The sequence below is a fragment of the Artibeus jamaicensis genome, unplaced genomic scaffold (assembly GCF_021234435.1).
Source record: "Artibeus jamaicensis isolate MK-2021 breed Jamaican fruit bat unplaced genomic scaffold, CSHL_Jam_final contig_447, whole genome shotgun sequence".
NCBI lineage: Eukaryota > Metazoa > Chordata > Mammalia > Chiroptera > Phyllostomidae > Artibeus > Artibeus jamaicensis.
Window position 1 is genome coordinate 1,776,245 of NW_026521834.1, and position 14,731 is coordinate 1,790,975.

A 14,731-nucleotide genomic window follows, 5' to 3' on the forward strand; every position below is an offset into this window, starting at 1 on the left:
TATTTAGGTGCTTTACAACTTTTCCTATTTATAAATATTAACATGCATCTTGCTATGTCTACATTTCAAATTATTTCCTTATAATTATTCATGTATTCTTGTTCTCTTTTAATGGCCTTTAGTCCTACTCTTGTGAGGAAGTATGCGATCCCAGGAAACTTTAAATTCCTTAAGGGCCATTCCTCTTTTTTTGTGAATCCATGTAATCCCCAGGGTTAGGCCTGCAGCTCCTGCAGGAAGCTCCCAGTTTCCTAGAGCGAGTCAGGAACTTCTCATCTTACTTCCCACAGCACTGTGCCCTGGAGTTGCCATAGCCCTCATCACTCAGTGATCATTATACATACCCACACAAGATCATAAGATGCAACAGGAAACCAAGGGCTAAATGTGCTTATACCTCTAGCCCTTCGTCTATAGGAGGCCCTTAATAAATGTTTCTTGAGAGAGTGAGTCAGAAGTTCAAGGTCCTAGACCCGACTAGAAATCTTGAGACAAAGAACAATAGCCAGGATTTTGGAATGGCCTGGCAAGTGTGCCACACAAAAATTATGCGCTGGAAAGGGCACGGGGGTTGCCTCATTCAGGAGTTTTCAATTCTTCTTTTATGACCACAGTGTAACCTATGATATTAAATAGATAAGTAGATAAATAGCAGAGATAGAGGGGAAGATGCTGGAAATTGAGGAATTGTGGAATTTTCTCTGTGGCCCAAGATACCACAATGAAACCAAGCCATAAAAAGGATTGATTGAGTCTGGCTGATGTGTCTCAGTGGATTGAGTGCCCACCTGAGAACCAAAGGGTCACTAGCTTGAGTCCCAGTCAGGGCACATGCCTGGGTTGTGGGCCAGATCCTCAGTTGAGAGGCAACCACACAGTGATGTTTCTCTCCCGCTTTCTCCCTCCCATCTCCTCTCTCTAAAAATAAATAAATAAAATCTTTTTATTTTTTTCTTTTTTCTAAGATTTTATTTATTTATCTTTAGAGGGGAAGGGAAGGAGAGAGGGAGAGAATTATCAATGTATGGTTGCCTCTCGTGTGCCCCCTGCCAGGAACTGGCCTGCAACCCAGGCATGTGCTGTGACTGGGAATCAAACTGCGATACTCTGTTTCGCAGGCCTGCGCTCAATCCACTGAGCTACACCAGCCAGGGCTTAAATAAATCTTTTTAAAAGAGCTAGTCTATTACTCCAATTGTATAGACCAAGGAAAAGGTGCTCTTGAGCAAGAGAGTGACTTGTTCAAGGTCACACAATGAGGAACTGAGGGGGAAAAGGGACTCAGTTCTAACTCCTATTCACAAAATATTCCTCTATTCAATAATCCAGTCTCTGAGGAGGACCTTTAAAGCACCTCACATTTCTTCTGCAATCACCTGAAATTCCACTAACCAAAACCTGTTGCTTGGTATTGTCCCTATGTAGCGTATTTTCAAAGTAAAATTAATTCTATGGAAAAAATTTTCAGAGACTTCCGCCAAGATGGAGGCATAGGTGGAAGCACTGCGCCTTCTCACACAATCAAGTTTAAAAATAACAAAGTTTTAGCAACAAAACCACAGCCAAACCACAGAAAATTGAACTACACGAAAGTCTGACAAGAACGAACCCTTCAGCCAAACCAGTAAGAGGGGCAGAGCCAGCAGCAGAGCAGGATCGGGCAGGAAAGATCCACCAACCTCGGCGCGCTGCAGATCCCAGGTGTGGAGTAGCGGGCGGACACACTGAGGGCTGACCACAGTTTCACATTCAAGCACAGATAAACCAGTGAAGGAGCGAAGTGGTGAGACAGACTATGTAGGCCCCGGTGGTGGAAAGTGGCAGAGGGGACCGCCATTGTCCCTCTCTGACCCCACCCCCACATACAGCATCACAAACCAGCAATCTGGGTAGCCCCGCCCTGATGAACACCTCCTCGTATGTAACAGGCACAAACAGATCAAAACATGGCTCAAGAACAACTCAGGGCCTCAGAGACAATCAATCTAAGTGATGAAGAAATAGCCAAACTTTCAGATGCACAGTTGAAAACACTGGTGATCAGGATGCTCACAGAATTGGTTGATTTTAGTCACAAATTAGAGGAACATATGAAGGCTAAACTAATTGAAATTAATGGAAATGCACAGGAAACCAATAGTAATGGAAAGGAAACTGGGACTCAAATCAAAGTAGTGGACCAGAAAGAGGAAAAAGAAATGACCAAACAGAAAAGGATGAAGAAACAAGATTTCAAAAAACTGAGGAGAGGCTTAGAAAACTTCAGGACATCTTTAAATGTTCCAACTTATAGGGGTACCAGAAGGAGAAGAGGAACAGCCACGAGTGGAACACTTATTTGAACACATAATAAAGGAGAATTTCCCCAATCTGACAAAGGAAATAGACTTCCAGGAAGTCCAGGAAGTTCAGAGTCCCAAAGAAGTTGGACCCAAGAAGGAACACACCAAGGCACATCATAATTACATTAGCCAAAATTAAAATGAAGGAGAGAATCCTAGAAGCAGCAGGAAATAAGGGGACAGTCACCTACAATAGAGTTCCCATCAGACTGTCAGCTGATTTCTCAGAAGACACCTTACAGGCAAGAAGGGACTGGAAAGAGGTATTCCAAGTCATGAAATCCAGAGACCTACAACCAAGATTGCTCTATCCAGCAAAGCTTTCATTTAGAATGGAAGGGCAGATAAAGTGCTTCTCAGATAAGATCAAATTCAAGGAGTTCATCATCACCAAGCCCTTATTATATGAAATGTTAAAGGGACTTACCTAAGAAAAAGGAGATAAAAAAGATGAACAGTGAAAGGACAGCAAACTCACAGTTATTAACAACCACACCTAAAACAAAAGCAGACTAAGAGGACAGCAAGATCAGGAGCAGAGCCATAGAAATGAAGACCACATGGAGGGTTAGCAACAGGGGAATGGGAGGAGGAGAAGAGGGGAAAATGTACAGAAAATAAGCAGCATAGACAGCAGGTAGAAAATAGATAGGGGGGAGGGCAAGAGTAGTGTGGGAAATGTAGAATCCAAAGAACTTGAGACACGTGGTCATAAACTAAAGGGGTGGAATGGTGGGGGAGGGGTGTGCAGGGTGGAGGGGAATGAAGGGGGGAATAGAACTGTAATGGCATAATCAATAAAATGTATTTAAAAAATTTTTTTCAAAATTTTTATGGGCATAAGGAAGTATCACACACCGAGCAGTCATTACAAAGCTTTTTTTTTTTTTTTTTTTAAACTTTTAGAGAGAGGGCAAAGAGAGGGGGGAGACACATGGAATGGTTGCCTCTTGCATACCCCCAGCTGGGGACTTGGCCAACAACCAGGTATGTGCCCTGACTAGGAATCAAACTAGGGATATTTCAGTTCACAGGCCAGTGCTCAATCAACTGAGCCACACCAGCCAGAAATAAACCTCAGTTCTTGAATGTCTCCTATGCCAACATTCGGTTCTCAACCGAGTTGTTCATTGGGGGAAAATGTCTCAGTTGTCAAACAAAACTTCGGTTTTTTAACCTGACAAGTCTTTCACGTTGATGTGTGTATGATCAGTCATGCATCTCTCAGGCAACAAAGGAGAAATTGCGTGAGTATGAGTATGATTCGGCACCACGAGACACTCTGTGGCCGAGTTTCTTCCGCAAATATACCAGCAATTACGCCCACCGTTCTGTCCCAGCCAGGAGGACCGGGACCTTGGTTCCTGCGGTCCTCTCTATGGTTTTCCCACAGACTAGAAGGGCCGAAAGGGCACTTCCGGGAAGATGGCGGCATAGCAGTGTGTCGTGGCGCGTGTGTCGTGGAGAGGGCCTTATAGTGACTGAAGGTAAGGGGTTACTGTCTCTTGAGAGGTGGCAGGTGGTGCTCCAAGTAAAACTGCGGCGTGAGGGCTGGAATTTAGACCTCAACAGAGAGGAGGTCAAGGGAAAAATTTTAGTCGGCTCTTTAGAACCTCAGTAAAAAGAGTGGCCCTGGACCACTCCAGGAAACTTGGATTGACTGGAGAGACAGTTCCTGAACATGTGCTCGCAGCCTTCACAAAGACTGCGGCGTAGAGTCTGGGACCTAGTTGCTTTTGTCCCCAGGTATCCATTGTTATGTCCGTTACAGCAACTCCCTCCTATGCCATTCAGTTCAGCAGATAACGCCTGGACGCCTTCTCATTCTCCGAATGCACTGGGGTTGGGGAATGAAGGCCGCTTTGACTCCCAGTCCAGGGCGTATTGTTTCGAATTACCGCGACAAGAGATAGGCTGTGCGAAGACAACAACAGAAATCACAAAGAGCTATGACAGACTGAGGAATGTATGATTACTGTAACACCAGTTCTGGAATGCCTGAGATCCTGGGTCCACAATTTGCCAGTTACTTGATTTGGACAAGTGACTAAACCTCTCAGTGCCATTTCTTCGTTTGCAAATTACAGTAATACCACGTGGTAAAAGGGTTGTTGGAGGATTAAATGAATAATCTGTGTCAAGCAATTAGCAACAGGCTGTCATCAAGTAAGTGTGTATTTGCATAAGTAAATGCATTGAGTAAAATGCAATAAGTAAAAATACTGTTATTGAAGTCTGGTGACTGAAAGATCAGGGATAACTTCTGAGAAGAGGCAGAGTTTTGAGTCAACTGTAAAGGCCTCATTGTTTGAATTTTAATTCTTTTTAACAGTATCAAGTAGCAAGATGGGGCCACTTTTTCACTCAGTGCTTTTCTGTTGGGATTCTCAAGGTATCAACTAGGTTGACAGGTAATCGTCCTTCACAATAGAAATGTGAACCAAAATGTGAGTCGGTCTTGATTTGCCAGCCTGCAAATGTAACATACAGTGTTTAAGAGGGGTGGTTAGTGATGTGTCTGATTTTTTTTAAAGCATACTTACTAGACCTTCCTAGACTCACAGGAAAGTTTTACCTTCAGAGCTGTCATTTTGAGAAGCTACAGGGTTACTCTAGTAGTGCCATTCATTGTTCAGCTTTAAAAATGGTCTGCAGTGCCTTTAAAATTATCTTAATACAGGTTAACTTTAGTGAATCAAGTCAGCAGTGGCAGTAGTTTTGAATGTCTTGTGTGATAAGCCATCTTAATCATTTCAGAGGCAAATTTGGTGCATAAGTTCGATAATGCCACTTTAGAGTCCAAAAGGAGGAACAGCAGAGTGACTATTAAAAACATGCAGTTAGCCCTGGCTGGTGTGGCTCAGAGGATTGAGTGTCAGCCTGCAAATTGAAAGGTCACTGGTTCGATTCCCTGTGGGGGAATAAATGCCATTAGTTGGGGATGTGATAGAAAGAAGGACACTTTAGAGTCAGGCAACCTGGGCTCATATTCCAGCTCCATCGCTTACTAGCTATGTAACCTCAGGCAAGAAACACAGGCTTTGTTTCCTCATTTATACAATGAGGAAACAAATGAGGAAACTTGACAGGATTGTCAGGATTAAATGAGACAGTATAATATGTGTAATCCAGCTGCTGTGCATCAAATGCTCAGTAAGAGTACCCTTCTTAAGCTGGACAATTTCAGGAGGGGTACTCCAACAAGGGTCAAAGACAGTGGCAGTGGGGAAGAGATGCGTAGCCCCCACACCAAGAAGACAGTGTAACTACTATGGCACAGGTATAGGATATGGGCTCTATTAAGTACTGTTTTAACTCAGGTTAACAAACATCTCATTGCTTTGTTTTTACATGGCTGATGTTCTCATGTAGTGGTAAAGAGTTGGAGACTCTCAGACAAGCTGCCTAGGTTTCATTTCTATATACATTAGCTACATGACCTTGAGCAAATCATCTAACCTCTTTAGGCCTGTTTCCTCAATTGTAAAAAGGGGATAATCATACTTTCCTGAATGTAAAGTTCAGGAAATCTTCCTGGGTTGGAAAGATTAAATGACAATCCATGTAAGGCCTTAGCACAGCCTGGCCTGTGGTAGGTGAGCTCTCCAGAAGTGTAGGTATTATTAATAATACCTTTTGACATGTTGGTGTTGACCTCTTTGTGGTCAGACAGGAAGCTCCCCAAGGACCAGGCCTCTGAGCCTATCTCTGCCTCAGCCTCAGGAAATAATTCTTATAAAAGCAATCGGTGGATTTGATGTATGATGTATGATGTGTCCCTTTCTCCTTTCCTCTTAAAGGGATAAGTGACCTCTTCTTTGATGAGGACCTGAAGACAATTACTCTTTTTTCACCATGAGTATCATCAACCCAGAGGTCAAGAGTCATGGGATGAAGTTTGCTGAGGAGCAGCTGCTAAAGCATGGATGGACTCAAGGTGATCTCCATGGGGTAACTTATGCATCACCCCAATTCACTGCCCACCCTCTGCCCAGGGGAAAGTCATCATCCTCAATTATCTCTATGCAGTCCATTCAACTGGAGGAGGAAAAGCTAGCTTAAAGGGAAATTTGCAGAAGAAAATTTGACATTCACAGAAGAGGAGAGGAAGAAATTTGACAATGGATAGTAAGAAATAAGTGGTTGGGAAGACTGGGGCAGAGGGGAAGAAACATGACCTCTGCCCCAAAGGAATTAATGAAGGAAAAGAGCTTGGCTCCAGATAAAGGCAGGGCATTGCATCGAGAGGTGCCAGAAAGAACTACTGGGAGGGCTTCCAAAAGAGACGGAGTTTGCCCACTGGTAGATGCGTGGAATGGCAAGGAATGGCATGTGCTGGTGTGCCTTGTGAGGGTGTGGGCAGGCAGAATAAGCTAAGTCACTTACTGTCTTCTGCAGGGAAAGGCCTGGGCCGAAAGGAGAATGGCATCACCCAGGCCCTCAGGATAAGGCTAAAGCAGGACACTCATGGGGTAAGACTGGGCAGGCTTGTGGGGGTATAGATGGCAGAGGGGAACCCTTGAGGACAGGGAGGCAGGTTCAGAGTTCATACTTCTTCCTTTGGCAGGTGGGACACGATCCCTCCAAGGAGTTCACAAACCACTGGTGGAATGAGCTCTTCAATAAAACTGCAGCCAACTTGGTAGTCGAAACTAGACAGGTATGAACTCTAATAGATGGGCACATGAAACATAAGGGCCTGGGACATGTGGAAGTGAGGGAGACATGGTATATCATCAACTCACTGATCTTCCCCACAGGATGGAGTACAGATAAAGCACCTTTCTAAGGAGACCACCCGTCATAATCATCCCAAGCCCAACTTGCTGTATCAAAAGTTTGTGAAGGTATTAGAAGTTGGGGGTGAGAGAGTTCATCCTTTTTTACTCTTCTGTGGGGCCTGAACAATTGCCTTGTATGCCCTACCTATTCTCAGGACCATCCTAAGATAGTGGGATCCTGCAGCTAACCTTGCTGTTGCTTAATTAGACTGCCCCAACTTTAGGCAAGAATTGAGATCTTCAGGTTACATGGACCCCTACCTTCAGCTGAGGGGGCAGCAACAGACTGGGAGGTAGGGCATAGTCAGGAGCTGCCAGAGTGGGGCAGGGAGGGGATGTCTAATTCAAAGGACTTAGAAGTCAGAGACCTGAGAGATTATCTGATCCATCCTTTTTATTTTGCACATGTGGCCAAAAGGGGGAGGGAGGCTTGTGGAAGAGCCCACAGCTTGCTGGTAATGGCAGACAGGACTAGAATTCAGGTCTTCAGACTCCCACCTACTAGCATACCAATAGAAGGGAACTAATATTTTTTTTAATTCTTATTTTATTGATTATGCCATTACAGTTCTATTCCCCCTCTTCATTCCCCTCCACCCTGCACCCCCCACCCCTACCATTCCCCCCTTTAGTTTATGACCATGTGTCTCAAGTTCTTTGGATTCTATATTTCCCATACTATTCTTGCCCTCCCCCTATCTATTTTCTACCTACCGTCTATGCTTATTTTCTGTACTTTCTCCCCCCTTCTCCTTCTCCCACTCCCCTGTTGCTAACCCTCCATGAGATCTTTATTTCTATGGTTCTGCTCCTGATCTAGCTGTCCTCTTAGTTTGCTTTTGTTTTAGATGTGGTTGTTAATAACTGTGAGTTTGCTGTCCTTTCACTGTTCATCTTTTTTATCTTCTTTTTCTTAGGTAAGTCCCTTTCACATTTCATATAATAAGGGCTTGGTGATGATGAACTCCTTGAATTTGATCTTATCTGAGAAGCACTTTACCTGCCCTTCCATTCTAAATGAAAGCTTTGCTGGATAGAGCAATCTTGGTTGTAGGTCTCTGGATTTCATGAATTGGAATACCTCTTTCCAGCCAGAAGGGAACTAATATTAACTAGTCACCTATTATGTGCCAAGGGCTCTACATGGTAACTAGCAAATCTTTACCATTTCTGTTCATCTCTGTGGCCATCTTCCACCCCAGACCATCACCATTTCCTGCCTAATTTCTTCTATGGCTTCATAACCAGACTCATCACTTCATCCTCCACAAAGCATCCAGAACGTTCTGAACTCACTGTGTCACTGACTCCTCCTTGACTTAGTATGACACAGGCTGAATTTATCAGACTGGCTCATATGGCCCTTCAAGCTTTGTCCCTGCCAATTTCTCTAGCCGCCCCTGCTTGCCACATCTCTCAGGATTTCTCTACTTTAGCCAGATGGAATCATTCTTAAGTTGGCATGTTCTTTCACCTTCAAGTTGTTGTACATGCTATTCTGCCTGCCTGTTCCCTTTCCTCCTTTTACCTGATTTTTTCTTGTCTCTCAGAGCTCAGGTCTTTGTAGAAATTATTCCCCAAAGTGAGCAGGTACCACTCCTCCAGCCCAGGCAAACTTTCATTGTAATTGTCTATGTTCTGTCCTACTCCTTTCCCCTCACATGTAGGTTCCATCTGGGCAGGACACATCTCACACGTATTCCACTCTGTATCCCCAACACTCGGCCACAGCAGGTTCTCAATCTGGTCAAATAAAGTACTGTGCATAGGTGTTGGGGGTGGCGGGGGGGAAAGTGCCATCTTCACTGTCAGTTACTAAGGACCATGGAATGACCATCAGGGGCACTTGTCCCACAGTGAAGACCTGATGGCCCACAGTAGTTTCTCTATTGTTCTGCTCACTAGCCAGGGAAGGCCAGCACTCCCCATCCCCACACCCCTCCTCCTGTCCAAGTTGAAGTATACAGCTTGGTGCACCTCTCTGTGTGGGTCTGCCAAGGAGCTGTACTGGGGGGTGGCAGATTTGTGTGTATGGTTATGATTGCTGGGGGAGAGGAGTTCCAGGAAGGAAAAGGGATGGCAGTGGTGTTGAGCGGACCTTGTCTACCTCATGATCCCTCCTCCTAGATGGCCACACTGACTTCAGGTGGGGAGAAGCCAGACAAGGACTCGGAAAGCTGCAGTGATGACAACCACCAGGGGCCTCAGCCTCCAAAAATGTGAGACTCATTTTAGCGCTGGGGTCAGGTAGGAGATGCTTAAGATCTCAAGAGAAAGGACCAAGTCTAATACTTGACTGTGGGCTTCTTCAGGGTGGAACTGTGTTGTACTAATCTTTGTATCCCCTGTACCTAGAAAAATACCAGGTCTGAACAGGAACTCAGTGTTAAAAGAATGTTTTAGAGGGGAGGAGAGGTCAAGCTTTTCTACCAGATGTTTGTAATTTTTTAAAATTTCATTTATCTTTAGAGGGGAAGGGAAGGAGAAAGGGAGAGAAATATCAATGTATGGTTGCCTCTCATGAGTCCCCTGCTAGGAACTGGCCTGTAACCCAGGCATGTGCCCTGACTGGGAATCGAACTGCAATCCTCTGGTTCGCAGGCCTGCACTCAATCCACTGAGCTACACCAGCCAGGGCTATAATTTTTTATTTCTCCCCTAATCCCACAACAGTCTGACTGATGAGATGTTGCTCCAAGCCTGTGAGGGGCGAACAGCACACAAGTAAGTAATAGCTCCCGGGTCTCCCTTATCTCCCCATCATAAGCCTACCCCTGATGATAGCCTATACCACTTTTTAAAAAAATAATATTTATTGTTTTTTTCCTATTGCCATTTAATCCTCTTATAGCCTCCCCCCCCCCCCCCCCAGTAATCATCACACTGTTGTCCATGAGTCCTTTTTCCTTTTTGCTCAATCCCTCCACCCCCTAGTCTTCCCCCACCCCCCAGCCACTAGCTGTGAGTGCTGTCTTTCACTCCAGGGAAATGATTTATGCTATCTGTCCATCTCTCTGAAGCTACTTGAAGATAGACAGCCCCTCCCCTACCAGTTTCCCCTGCAGTCTCAAGAATTAGGTGTATTTTTTCCCAAGATCCTCCCTCTGATGTTGGCCCTATTTCAGAGCTGCCCGTCTTGGGATTACGATGAAGGCTAAGCTTGCTCGGTTAGAGGCCCAGGAGCAGGCCTTCCTGGATCGGCTTAAAGGCCAGGACCCTGGGATCCCTCAACCGCCGTGTGAGTGCAAGCCCCTCAAAAAAAAGAAAAAGAAAAGGAAGCAGAAAAAAGAGGAAGAGGCTATAGCAACTGAAAGGAATGCAGAAAAGGAATACCCAGATCACACTGACCAGAGCATCAGGAAAAGCAAGAAGAAAAGACAACATCAAGAAGAAAAGGTCACGGATGACAGAGAGGGAATAACCATAGATGAGAAAGATGCTACAGGAACAAGAGAGCTTGGGGAACTAAAGGGTGGAGAACAAACTGATGAGTGCTCCAGGAAAAGGAAGAAAAAGAGGCAGCACCATGAGGAGAAGCTGGGGGTCTCAGGTAAAGAATGCAGAACAGAGGTAGAGAGCCGAGCACACACTGATCCATGCAGCAGAAGCAAGAGGCAGCAGAATGAGGAAGAAGACATGGACACAGAGGATAAAGAAGTTGTGGAGGCTGTTGTAGATAGTGGGACCAGGGAAGCAGAAAGCAGAGCATGCAGTGATAGGAAAAGCAAGAATAAGAAAAAAAAAAGCAGCAATAAGAAAAGACAGCAGCATCAAGAGGATGTCTTGGCTGTAAGGAATGGACATGACAGTGGTAGCACTAGGGAGAGCTCAAGCCACGGAGGAAAGAGGAGGAGGCAGAAGCAAGCAGAGGAGGAAAGAACCAGAGTCAGCACTGACCAGAGAGCAAAAAAAAGAAAGAGAGACTGAAGGTCAGGTGAGGGTAGGGGCCACAGAGACCTGGGCTGATAGGTTCTCCTGAACCCTCCCAGTGAGGGGTCCTTCTCAAGGAGAAAACTGAGCTCTGGAATACCAGCCTGCTGGAGAGGACAGAGGTATCACTATACCTTAGTTGGGGGAGTGGGCATCTTCTCTTGTGCAGCTTCTGACAAATGCCGGTAGGAGCCAAGCAGCCAAGGGACAGGGAGTGCTGAGGTGAGGGTTGTGGGGACAGGAATGCAGATACTCTCTGAATGGGTATCCTCACTAAAAGAAGCTGGAAATGTGGACTTCTGTGGCATGTCCTGGGTTTTGTTTGTTTTTATATGAAGCCAAGTAGGTCTGTGCGCTAGTTTCTAACACTGGCAAATGATTTGATAAACGTCCGTTTAGGCTCCTACCCTATATATGTCTGGATTGGCATCTCCATTCCCAGCTTGGGAAGGTCCTGAATACAAGAGTCTCCTTGGAGGCCCCTGAAGAAATTTCTTCTGTTAATCTCCTGTGGTCTTACTACACTGTTAATGGAAAGGTAAAGCTCAGAGAACCACAGCCCCCCTTCCAGTGTTCTCTGTGTCCCTAATGGGTAAGGTGTGTGTGTGTGTGTGTGTGTGTGTAAAGGACAAACACCTCACTTGGGAGCCTTTTTCAGGACATCTGAAAGTCCATTTTTATTGCCCCCAAATGCCACAGCAACCTCTCTTGTTTGGTCTGCTTCCCCAGAGATGGCATGATATCTCCACTGTTGCCTGCCATCCATGAACTTTTGCTGCCAGGAAAGCTCTCAGGTTTCCACAGTTCTGGGAGAGAGAAGCACTAAATCTTCATTGGGAAGAACACCCACCCACCTTCTCTCAGTGCAGACGATACACACACTCGGTGTCAGGGTACTGTGGCAGATTCAGCTGGTACTTCTTTTCTAGAGCAGGTGGCACAAAACGACCCCCCAGATAGTGGTAGCGACCAGTAAACAGGGTGGCAGACTTTTTGGGTGCAGTCAAGGAGATGAGCAAGTCTGGCTGGATCCCGCCATGGTTTCCCTTCTCCACATCCCACCCTGAAAAAAGGGTTGTATTCAGGAAGAGCAGAAGAGGCCAGATGTCTAGTCCCCTTCCAAACCTTGCTCTGTCCTAGTTCTAAAGGAATGGGAAACCCCCGGCATCCCCACCCGAGAAACTTGCATCCTTGGAGCTCCATGTATCCCTGGGCTTTGGTCTCTTTAGAGCCAACATGTAAAGAGTGCTCCTGAACTCAGCTCCTCCACTATGTTCTGCACCTCTAAACTCATTTTAGACTTGGTCTGAGTCTTGGGTCAAGACATAGGTCTCTTAGGTACCTAACTCAAGACAAGGCAGGACCCCAATCCCAACCTCCTTGGACCCAGTACCTGAGGGAATGTCAATGCTGGCAATGGGCACAGTGAGTCCATTCAGAACGCTCAAGACGCTGCGGAATGGCTCCCGAACATCGCCCTTGAAGCTGAAGCCAAAGATGGCATCCACCACCAGGTTGTATAGTTCATCGATCAGCATGGGCTGTGGTGGAGCAGGAAAAGTAAAGGATGTTAGAACCAGCAGCAACACAAAGAGCTCTTAACAGGAGTGGACTGTCCTCTGTACCCTCTGTACCACAGACCACTCACAGAGGCACAAATACAGTTGTCTCATTCAGATGGCATTTTGAGGCCTAGAATTAAGTGTAAGTTGGTTCCTGATTCAGGCCAAGCTGAGTCCAGACACCAGGTTCTGCCTTCCTGCCACTGGGGAGGCCACAGGATGGGAAAGTCTGAGACTGGGAGTCAGGAGGGGCAGGTTCTGGTCTCAGCTCTGCTGTGATCTGGTCTGTGGCTCTGGACAAACCACTTTCTACCCTTTGCTGCACCTTAGTCTCTCTTCATCTGTAAAACGTGTTAAGAAATTACAAAAACAAAAAGCTCTCAAGTTTCCCACCTCTAAATCCATGCATCTGGAGAAAGGGTTTAGGCCTTCACTTCAGTTCCTAAGGGGCAAATAATATGTATATGTTTCCCTACAATAACATTGTAGGGAAAGAGGAAGGACTACAGAATAAAAGGCTCTTACACCACTTCTGTTCAAATAGCATACACTGGGCGCCTTCGGTGCCAGGCATTATTCTTACCCAATAAGAGTGTAGAGCAGGGGTGTCAAACTAATTTTCATGGGGTGGGGAGGGACACATCAGCTTCAAGGTTTCCTTCATAGGGCGGAAATAATTTTAGGACTGTACAAATGTAACTACTCCTTAACTGTTAAGGAGTTGAAATTACATTCAGCCCTTTGAAGGCAACCACAAGGCTGGTGTGGCCCCCGGTGAAAATCAGTTTGACACCCCCGGTCTAGAGGAAGATAAGCAGATGAAGAGCAGGACACTGGTTATTGTGGAGGAGGGCACTTGAGACCAGAGGTACCTACCTCTGGGGGCATTTCACCAAGGAAAGGGATGTCCATTTTCTGACACTGGGTCACCAGGGCAGTAAAGAGTGGCTTGTTAGGCCTTTTGGGGTAATGGATGGTTGGCTGGTAACCCTACGAGGAAAGGCAAGAGGTAATTCATGCCCAGCTCCTAAAAACCGCATAGCCTCTCCACAGCTTTTTACATACTCACAAAGAGTTTGAGGTGTCTCGCACAGACCAGGCCATCTCCTCCATTATTCCCGGGGCCACAGATAACCAGAACAGTAGGGGGGTTCCTGGACATGGACGTCGGGGGATATGCCTGAAGGCAGAGTCACGGGATTCAGAGGAGCTTCGGGCCGTCACAACGCAAGCTTGGCCCAGCTGTCCCTCCCCCCTCCATTGTGCCTCGCCAAGGAGACAGTTTAAGAGCTGCACCACTGACCTTGGCAATGGCTGTAGCACAGCTCAGCCCAGCCAACTCCATAAGTTGGTCCACGCTGAACTGGTACTCGTTAAACAGCTCCTCGTCCACAGCCTGAGCCTCCTCCTGGCTGAGGAAACCCTCTGCTCAGGGTCTCGCTCAAGCAAGAGCACACCGCCCAATGCCTGCGCCCCATGGTAGCCCCGCCTACCTCAAATACCTCAGCGCGGTGCTAGCCATAACCTCTGGGTCCCCGTAGCCCCCCGAGCGCAGCCGCTGTGGCCCCCACCACGTGGGTCCCGCGCGACAGATGTTGGCTTGAGCTCTGACGTGTGGCAGGCGCGAGCCCACCACCAGCAGCCCGAGCCCCAGCAGAGACCGCAGACTCGACATTCAACCAGCGTACTAGCGCGCGCCAGCCGGACCGCCCTGGCGCATGCGCAGCGCCCCATCCCCGCCCCCAAGAAGCAGGCGGGGCACTCCGAGTCAGAATTCTTCCTAGGCTCCGACTGCTTAGAAGTGCCCACGGGGTGAGGCCTCTGTCCTTGCACTCAGGATCCCAGACCTCCTTTCCTTAGAGTAGTTAGTTACCTGTTTCCTTGCATTTCCAGGTGGAGCGAAGTGCTTTGCTCCCAATCGCCCTTTGATAATAATTCTTCAAGTTTAGGACAGAATTTAGCCCGGGTTCCTGCCCCTACTACTAACTGAGTAAATTAGAACACGCCAGATTTCAGTTTCCTGTCTGTAAAACGGGCTGAGAGTACATTGTCGTAGGGTGGTAATGCATGCAAAGCGTCCATAGGACCTAAAAATTTATGTATAGGCCTCAATAAA

General features: G+C 46.6%; 2 protein-coding genes across 4 annotated transcripts; one reads left to right on the top strand and one right to left on the bottom strand.

Annotated features, from left to right (window-relative positions):
• Positions 1-3,725: 3,725 nt before the first annotated feature.
• LOC119039790 (G patch domain-containing protein 4) lies at positions 3,726-11,544 on the top strand. Of its 2 annotated transcripts, XM_037132648.2 has the most exons (8): positions 3,726-3,829; positions 6,143-6,279; positions 6,741-6,814; positions 6,910-7,002; positions 7,103-7,189; positions 9,251-9,342; positions 9,797-9,847; positions 10,249-11,544. In XM_037132648.2, exons 2-8 carry the CDS (start codon positions 6,198-6,200, stop codon positions 11,048-11,050), a joined length of 1,281 nt encoding a protein of 426 aa, XP_036988543.2. In that variant the 5' UTR covers positions 3,726-3,829; positions 6,143-6,197; the 3' UTR covers positions 11,051-11,544. The 2 variants fall into 2 exon arrangements, with proteins under 2 accessions (XP_036988543.2, XP_053522276.1); XM_053666301.1 differs by lacking the exon at positions 7,103-7,189.
• Positions 11,545-11,702: 158 nt separating this feature from the next.
• On the bottom strand, positions 11,703-14,341 carry NAXE (NAD(P)HX epimerase). Of its 2 annotated transcripts, none has more exons than XM_037132650.2 (6): positions 14,118-14,341; positions 13,919-14,027; positions 13,685-13,795; positions 13,492-13,605; positions 12,447-12,594; positions 11,703-12,116 (listed from the first exon to the last, which is right to left on the bottom strand). In XM_037132650.2, the coding sequence occupies exons 1-6, from the start codon at positions 14,288-14,290 to the stop codon at positions 11,914-11,916; spliced, it is 858 nt and encodes a 285-aa protein (XP_036988545.2). In that variant the 5' UTR covers positions 14,291-14,341; the 3' UTR covers positions 11,703-11,913. The 2 variants fall into 2 exon arrangements, with proteins under 2 accessions (XP_036988545.2, XP_036988544.2); XM_037132649.2 differs by having other exon boundaries at positions 14,109-14,341.
• Between the last annotated feature and the right edge of the window lie 390 nt (positions 14,342-14,731).

Excerpts from the sequence above, each read along its gene's own strand:
- LOC119039790 (XM_037132648.2), top strand. The coding sequence starts at position 6,198 with ATGAGTATCATCAACCCAGAGGTCAAGAGTCATGGGATGAAGTTTGCT. Across the intron at positions 7,003-7,102 it reads TGGTAGTCGAAACTAGACAG|GATGGAGTACAGATAAAGCA; the intron begins GTATGAACTCTA and ends TCTTCCCCACAG. Across the intron at positions 9,848-10,248 it reads GAGGGGCGAACAGCACACAA|AGCTGCCCGTCTTGGGATTA; the intron begins GTAAGTAATAGC and ends GCCCTATTTCAG.
- NAXE (XM_037132649.2), bottom strand. The coding sequence starts at position 14,290 with ATGTCGAGTCTGCGGTCTCTGCTGGGGCTCGGGCTGCTGGTGGTGGGC. Across the intron at positions 14,028-14,108 it reads ACCGCGCTGAGGTATTTGAG|CCAGGAGGAGGCTCAGGCTG; the intron begins GTAGGCGGGGCT and ends GGGTTTCCTCAG. Across the intron at positions 12,117-12,446 it reads CAGCATTGACATTCCCTCAG|GGTGGGATGTGGAGAAGGGA; the intron begins GTACTGGGTCCA and ends CCCTTTTTTCAG.